This window comes from Artibeus jamaicensis, unplaced genomic scaffold, assembly GCF_021234435.1.
Source record: "Artibeus jamaicensis isolate MK-2021 breed Jamaican fruit bat unplaced genomic scaffold, CSHL_Jam_final contig_240, whole genome shotgun sequence".
Lineage (NCBI taxonomy): Eukaryota > Metazoa > Chordata > Mammalia > Chiroptera > Phyllostomidae > Artibeus > Artibeus jamaicensis.
In genome coordinates, this window is record NW_026521506.1 from 16,323,630 (window position 1) to 16,332,245 (window position 8,616).

The 8,616-nt window shown below is 38.6% G+C and overlaps 1 protein-coding gene across 1 annotated transcript; it reads left to right on the plus strand.

The window, feature by feature from the left end:
• Nucleotides 1-228: 228 nt before the first annotated feature.
• Nucleotides 229-4,369, plus strand: BRS3 (bombesin receptor subtype 3). Its single transcript, XM_037157052.2, has 3 exons — nucleotides 229-662; nucleotides 2,198-2,549; nucleotides 3,956-4,369. The coding sequence occupies exons 1-3, from the start codon at nucleotides 229-231 to the stop codon at nucleotides 4,367-4,369; spliced, it is 1,200 nt and encodes a 399-aa protein (XP_037012947.1).
• Nucleotides 4,370-8,616: the final 4,247 nt, after the last annotated feature.

Sequence of the window (8,616 nt, forward strand, 5' to 3'; positions counted from 1 at the left end):
TAAAACTCTTCCACCTCCCACTCTTCAGTGCCAGATTCGTAAGCACGTAGCCAAGCATGCTGGGAGACACAGAAAAACTGAAGGAGGCGAGTATCTGGATGTCTTAAATTTGCTTGCATTCTGCTCTGTTCCTCTACCATCTCGTCACTAGACATGGGCATTAGACGTGACAATCGACAACATCTGAGCTGAACAGAAGAAACATTAAAGGAATAGTCTTCAAGAGAAATGCCTCAAAGACAGCCTCAGTCACCTAATCAGACTTTAATTTTAATCACAAATGACACAGAATCATCCAGCCCTGTCATTCCTAATGATACCAAGAATAAAGGATGGACCGGAGACAACTCTCCAGGAATAGAAGCATTGTGTGCCATCTACATAACGTATGCTGTGATCATTTCAGTGGGCATCCTTGGAAATGCTATTCTCATCAAAGTGTTTTTCAAGACCAAATCCTTGCAAACAGTTCCAAACATTTTCATCACTAGCCTGGCTTTTGGAGATCTTTTACTTCTACTAACTTGTGTGCCAGTGGATGCAACCCACTACCTTGCAGAAGGATGGCTGTTCGGAAGAATTGGATGTAAGGTGCTCTCTTTCATCCGGCTCACTTCTGTTGGTGTATCAGTGTTCACATTAACAATTCTCAGCGCTGACAGGTGGGTTTCTTTTCTCAATTACATTTGTCAGGATGGGATATGAGGCAAAAAGAGAACAAGATATGAAAATAAATAAAAGCTAGTAGGTAGCATTCACTGCTTCCTATCCTGTTTTTCTTACACTCTGTAACCGAGATGTAAGATTAAATATCGGGGAGCACTGGTATAAGAATGTTAAAATTCCTGGGTTAGCATTAGAGGAGTGATTGAAATTGTATGTTTTAGGGATAATATATTCTCTTTGAAATGTAATTGTTTGCTTGAAAGAATATTTGCACGATGTTTTTTCCCCCAGTTTATTACGGCAAATTGTTCCAGGTGTAAAAGAAAAACAATTCATGCTTTATACATTAGTGCATCCTAGTGGTGCAATATTGTCGATATTAAAACACCAGCCTAAGTATGAAATTGACCACATATGCATTACTGAATACCAGGAGAGCAGTAAAAAGCATACATCTAATATATTTGAAATTCATCAAATTAATAGCAGAAACATGGCGAGCTTTTTGGCTTCCTGGTAACTCAGTGTAATGTCATCACTTAATTGTACTTGTTTTCTCTATAGGCATTCAATGACATTCTTGTTTTCAGAGAGATAAAATAATCTTGTTTAACTTTTAGAGCTCTATGGATAGAGCATGTGAGAACCTCTGGCAGTCAGAGTGTTTGGGCTCTGTTAGGATATTTTCAGTATAAATACTCTTTTTCTGTGTTCCTATTTGTAGAATGGTAACTGAAAACATGAACAAAATTGAGCCTCTAAATGTTAAAAGTGATGCTTAGGAAAGTCTGCAAGAAGCCTGTAATAAACACCTGGCAGTACCAGAAGGATAGCTTCTTCAGATTCTGGAATCTGAGATGAGGAAAAGCTTTCTTGGTGCCTTTTTTGAATCTTTGCTTTGACTGGTTTTATATTATATTTGAAGGCAGATTTACTTAAAGGCTATAGATTTTAAGGTGGATGTGTCAGAATAAACACATCTATCTTTGCATGGGCACAGGGCTTCCGATTTCACCCTCTTCTTGACCCCAGTCTACCTACCTATGGCTTGGGCAACAAGTTACCACTTTTGAACAATGAAGAAATTAATCCTATCCTCTCTACTGCATAAACTCATGGGATTCCTTTATAGGAAGAAAGGAGAATTAGGTTTAACATCAGTCACTTATACAAAAAAGAAGTCTTTTAGAATATATAAGGTAATACACAGACAATGAATTACTCTCAATCACACATAAAATCATGCTGAAAAAAAAATCATTTGTCCTAAACAGAGGATCTACACATAAAATTATAAACTTGCAAACCTAGAATATCTCACACTGGTGAATAAGGGAAGAGATGATGAGCACAAATAAAAAAAAACTGGGATGGATTATGTATATTTAAAACCATAACTAACTCCAAGTGGTTAATGTTGACTTGGTTATATACATTTGGATAGGAGGTAGAACTGAATGACCACTTATAACCCTAAGATTTTGTAATTTTGATATTTATTTAATCTTTGCCTCTGCTTATGTATTTCTAGATACAAGGCAGTTGTGAAACCACTAGAGCGACAGCCCTCCAATGCCATCCTGAAGACCTGTGCCAAAGCTGGGTGCATCTGGATTGTTTCAATGATAATTGCTCTACCAGAGGCTATATTTTCAAATGTATATACTTTTCAAGATGCCAACAAAAATACCACATTTGAATCATGTGCTTCTTATCCTGTTTCAGAGAGGCTCCTGCAAGAGATACATTCTCTGCTGTGCTTCTTAGTCTTCTACATTATTCCACTCTCTATTATCTCTGTCTATTATTCTTTGATTGCTAAGACTCTTTACAGAAGCACCTTGAACATGCCCATGGAGGAACAAAGCCATGCTCGCAAGCAGGTATGTACATATCAGGATTCATGAGTGAATTTAGAGGTGAAAGGTCCTACTTTAGCACCTGTGAACAATAAATACAATAGGAATATGGTATTTTTGTTATGATCATGGGCTGTGGAGTCTGTCAGACCCAGAATTTAATTCCAGCTCTACCACATACTAGCTGAGCAATCTTGAGCAAGTTAGCCTCCCTGCACCTCAATTTCCTCATCTGTAAAATGAAGATGGGGACTGGATGATATATATGAAAGGCTTAGCATAGTAAGCATTCAATAATGATAGAACTATTATTATTAGAAAAGGGAGAACTGAAGTTTGGGAGCAGTCAAAATTATTCATCCCTGTAATAGTGAGGATCATTGCACAACATGAGACTATAAAGTGAAGCATCTTTTATTTTATAATGTGTAACATAATGATAGGAAAACACAGGATGATAGAACTGGCAAGAAGCCATAACATTATTCAATGCAAACCACAAAGATGAGTAAACTGTGGTGTCCAGGGATGAAGTGCCAGTAGTGGCAAAAGAATACAGTGACTCACAGAAGCTTATTTAAGACTGTTGCAAGAAATTAAAAAAAAAATTGCAAGAGCCAGGTGTGCTGTTCTGTAAATGTGAACAGAATAAAAAGAATGTTGCCAAAACACTGTTCCATATGATTTTTAAAAATGCAACAGGATTTCCATCTTTCTTGAGTGGAGAGGGATGATTCCATTTACCTCTTGACCATTTTAGAGATCTCAGTGCCTTTTTTTGCACCTGGCCCATTGGGTTGGTTCAACAGCAATGGTCATAAAGCTAAAGTTGCATATTTAATGGCCATGTGAGCAGCTATCTTTGCTCTATGACCAGAGGCAATGTCTTCATTTCATCTAATTTCTCTTATTAATAGGTATAGGATTATTTTCACATATGAAGGAAGCACAATTAGTTTTTATTCCTTTGACTATAGTTAGAATTCCTATAGGTTAAAAACAATTTTTGGTACCAACTTGGCAACTTTCATAAACCCCAGAATAATATTCTAACCTAGTCAGCCTCTGCTGATATGATGAAACCAGTCTTGTATAATACCTCTATTTTTAAAGTAAAATTTCCAGAATTCCACAATACTCCTTGAGAGATAATTGGAGACATCTTAGAGTACCTCAAAACCAGGGGTGGGAGTCTCTAAAGTAGAGCTAATGAGACCAAGAACATGGATTACCATGCTAATTAACTTGCTGTATTCTATAGCCGCAGGCTGCCTTCCCACATGTGTCCGGTAGTTATTTCACAAATGCATGTTCAAAAAGACACCAGCTTGTTGACTGTACATTTCTATGTAAATCTAGAGAATGGTTTTTTTAAAGACTCTGCCAGCTAAATGATTTGTTTCTTTTGCCATTTTTATTTCCCCTTATAGATTGAATCCCGGAAGAGAATTGCCAAAACGGTGTTGGTGCTTGTGGCTCTGTTTGCTCTCTGCTGGTTACCGAATCACCTATTGTATCTCTACCGTTCATTCACTTATCAAACTTACATGGACCCCTCTGCCATTCATTTTATTGTCACCATTTTCTCTAGGGTTCTGGCTTTCAGCAATTCTTGTGTAAATCCCTTTGCTCTTTACTGGCTGAGTAAAACCTTCCAGAAGCATTTTAAAGCTCAGTTATTCTGTTGCAAGGCAAAGCTGCCTGACGCTCCTCCTGTCAATATTCCTCTTGACAACCTGGCTGTAATGGGAAGGGTCCCTGGTGCTGGGAGCATGCAGATGTCTGAAACTAGTATGTCCTTGTTCACTGGGTGGAGTGTGAAAAAGGAAGATGACAGAGTCTAGCTTTTACATTAAAAATGTTTTTTTTCCCTCCCAGTGTGTGTATCTGATTCTGAGCTGTGCATAGGTGTATGGTGTCAGGATTTTTGTTGTTTATGAATTGTGTTGAAATCTTAGGAGTGAAGGTCCTTTATAAGTAAAAGACAAACCATGATTTTTTAAAGTACAAATGTTAATGTTATTGGGCTTTCTAAACAAAGTGAAGCCCCATTAGGTGCAGAAAGACACATTTATATGTCAGTGCATCTTAAAAGAAGGGAAGGTAAAATGAAAAAGATAATTTTTAAAAATCTAATTTATTTCCATCACATCTATAATGCTTCTAATTACTCATATTCCTGTGATTTACTAAAATTGTTTGTGTTTATTATGTGGTATAAATCTACACATTATACCTTGCATATGAAAAGGGGATCAAAAACATCTCTTCTGCACTTCCCTTAAAAAAAGAAGTCCTAAAAAATAAACCTTTACAGGGTTTTTGACTGCCCTTTCCTGTTAATCTCTATTTCATTAAACTGTGCAATTGTAATGAAAATGTTTTGGGGCCAGTGAGTATAAAGCAATGAGTGAGAATCTGAAGAAAGGAGCTTGCTTTACTGGGTCAACACTGACTGACTTAATGCAGTTCTATTTACAACTACCATTGATTGATAATTGGAAAACGTTCCCTCTCACAAATATGGAAAGCTTGCCTTATTTACAGGCAAAATAAATGGCCACGTTTATGGTATCTTGAGGTTCTCCTCCCCAAGAAGGATGGACCTCTGTTGAAAAATCTGCAAGCCTGCTGGTGTCTGAAGTTCTTCTTTTAAGGAAATTCATTTATTTTGGTAAGCAGTGCCCTCTCTCTTAAAAATGCAGAAGTACCACATGAAACCCCTAACACCTGGGTGTCTAGTTTTTATCAGATCATCTTCCTGCTTGATTTCATTAAAATGTGCTTAAGTCCAGTAGGAGTATGACCTAATTAATCTCTACCCTTGGAAATCAGACATAAGGTTCTGGTTTCCCATCCTCCATTTCTACTTGCTATCACTATAATTTTGTTAATAATTTTTATTTCAAACAACTGTTGTTAATAGACACCAGATTTAGATTTGTGATTTCAGAAAATGTTTTCTTGAGGCAATCTGAAGCATATGTTTGGCACTAGAGAAGGCTAATTTGCAATTTCAAAAACTTGATTTTGGGGTGTGCTTTTGGTACTTTTGAGCTTTCTTTAATAGCTTATATAGTTGTAAACTTTTGCTAATGATGTGGCTCAAAAGGGGGATATATATGAACACTAGGCTTTACATTTCTGTAAAACCATTTTACTAAAGTGTGGCCAATGCCAATATTGTATTAGTATTGTTTTAAGTTGGACATTGTAATAAGTGGGGCAAAACAAATAAATATTAAAGTTACAAATAATTTTGTGTAACTTTATATTCTAAAAATAATACTTCTGACAGAATATAACTGAGAACATGTTTTAACCCTGAAATTTATTTTCAAGTCATGAAGACTTTGAATATTTTAATATTTTCCTCACTCTGGGTAAAATTATATCTTTACTCTCCTAAGTATAACATTTTAGACATAACTTGATAAAAGTACCAGATCACAAAGGCCAAGATAACCTTTTATCAATTGATAAAACCAGAGCTCAGATAACTTTCATTTTCTTCATTCTAAGTAATCCCAATGTGAGTTAGGGATTTGATATAAAATAATTCCTCAGTTTTATAGGGCTTCAGTCTTCCTTCCAGAGTTAAAGAATTGGGATTAAAACTATGGCTTTGATTTCCAGTCCAGATGGTGGCATAGGTAAACACAGCATGCCTCTTCACATAGTCACATAAAAACTACAGCTAAAATATAGAACAACCATCACTCAGAACAGTCAGAAATCAAGTTGAATGGAAGTCTGACAGCTACAGATTAAAAAAAACATCCATCCAGACTGACTGGAGGCATGCAAATGCAGAACAGGATGGTCTCACATCCATGTGTGGTGGATAAAAATTCAGGAGGGATATCTTGGGAGTGAGGAGTCCCAGCCCCACACCAGGCCCCACAGCCCAAGGTTCCAGTGCCAGGAAGGTAAGTCCCCACAACTTCTAGCTGAAAAACCCAGCAGGGATCGTCAGTGGTTGAAACTTCTTTTTTTTTTAAATTTTATTTAGTTACTTTTCAAGTACAGTTTTTTGTCTATTTCTCCCATCCCAGCCTCCCCCGCCCCATGCTCCCCACCTCCCTCCCATTTCCACCCCCCTTAGTTCTGTGTCCTTCCTGTTTGTTCCTCCAAATCCCTCCCCCTTTTTCCCCTTAATTTCCCTTCCCTCTCCCCTCTGGTCACTGTCCCCTTGTTCTCTATTTCAGTGTCTTTGTTTTTTTTCTGTTTGCTTGTTTGTTTTGTTGTTTAGCTTGCTGTTAAAGGTGAGATCATATGGTATTTGTCTTTCAACACCTGGCCTATTTCACTCAGTATAATGCTTTCCAGTTCCATCCATGTTGTTGCAAAGGGTAGTAGCTCCTTCTTTCTCTCTGCTGCATAGATCCCCTAGAGCAAGGAATATAAAGGAAAGAATAAACAAATGGGATCTCATCAAAATAAAAAGCTTCTGCGTGGCTAAAGAAAACAGTATTAAATTAAAAAGACAACCAACTGTGTGGGAAAACATATTTGCCAATGATACCTCAGACAAAGGTTTAATCTCCAAAATATACAAAGAACTTACATGACTCCACTGTAAGAAGACACCCAACCCAATTAAAAAATGGGAAAAGGACTTGAACAGACACTTCTCCAAGGAGGACATACAGAACATCCAGAGACACATGAAGAGATGCTCAATATCATTAGCTATCAGAGAGATGCAAATTAAAACCACCATGAGATACCACTTTACACCGGTCAGGATAGCTATCATAAACAAAGCAACAAACAACAAATGTTGGAGAGATTGTGGGGAAAAGGGGTCCTTAGTTCACTGTTTGTGGGATTGCAGACTGGTACAACCATTATGGAAAACAGTATGGAATTTTCTCAGAAAAATAAAAATCAACCTGCCTTTTGATCCAGCAATTCCACTGCTAGGATTATATCCTAAGAATCCTAAAACATCAATATCAAAGAACCTATGCACCACAATGTTCATAGCAGCACAATTTACAATAGCCAAGAGTTGGAAGCAACCTAGGTGCCCATCAGTAAATGAATGGATAAAAAAATTGTGGTACATATACACAATGGAAGAAACTTCTGAAGCCCCATGAAGTTCCTCTGAAAGAACCCATACACGAACTTATACAGACTCACTCCCTCTGAGCTCTAGCACTGGGTTAGCAGCTGGAAAAGTACCAGTGGCATAAAGGGAAGAACTGAGGTGTCTGGCATCAAAATGAGCAGAGACCATTGTTCCTTTTCTACAGCCTCCCTGAACAGAGCCAGCAGACTAGTGCCACATCTGAGACTCCATCAACCTGGCTAACACTGTTTAACCTGCCTTGGAGATCCCCAGAGACTCCGCCCTAACAACTTATAGGCCCACCCACACTGCTTTTCTGTATGAATTGCTGGTCTCAGCTCATGCTTCACAATTTCCTAAATCCTTTCAAACAAGCAACAGCAGGCCTCAGTGAGCCCCAGTCCTGGCAATAGCAGACAGCCTAAATTCAAAGCTTGCTTTGCCTGAGAATCTCCAAGCCCAGCACAAGTAGCAGCCTTCTCAGATTGATTCATACCTCAGGCAGGTTGGCCCTAGAAAAACACAGATGGGGGCTGACCTTGGCAAGCACCACCTGGGAAACCTCAGGACCAACATACCCAGTGGACAGCTACATACCATGTCAGACCACCACCACCCTGACCCTGCACAGCTGATCCTCCACAGAGGACGGAAGTTGGTGATCAGGCTCACAGCCAGACCTTGCAGTTGACTGGCCTAGGTAAGTCCCTCCCATTGATCTGCCAACAGCAACCAAGGCTCAACTACAAGAGGAGGGTGTACTGAGCCCTCACAAAGGGCCAAAGGGCACACCTCAAGTACCCAGCTTATAGGGGAGGCTGTGCCACTGGACCCTACAGGACACCTACTGTATTAGGCTAAGCTACCATGACACAGAGTCAAAGCTCTACCTAATACATAGAACAAAGGGAGGCTGCCAAAAAAGGAGACAAAGAAACATGGCCCGAATAAAAGAACACATAAAAACTCTAGAGAAAGAGCTAAAAGGGAGATAAGCAACCTACCATATGCAGA

Excerpts from the sequence above, each read along its gene's own strand:
- BRS3 (XM_037157052.2), top strand. The coding sequence starts at position 229 with ATGCCTCAAAGACAGCCTCAGTCACCTAATCAGACTTTAATTTTAATC. Across the intron at positions 663-2,197 it reads ACAATTCTCAGCGCTGACAG|ATACAAGGCAGTTGTGAAAC; the intron begins GTGGGTTTCTTT and ends ATGTATTTCTAG. Across the intron at positions 2,550-3,955 it reads AAAGCCATGCTCGCAAGCAG|ATTGAATCCCGGAAGAGAAT; the intron begins GTATGTACATAT and ends TTCCCCTTATAG.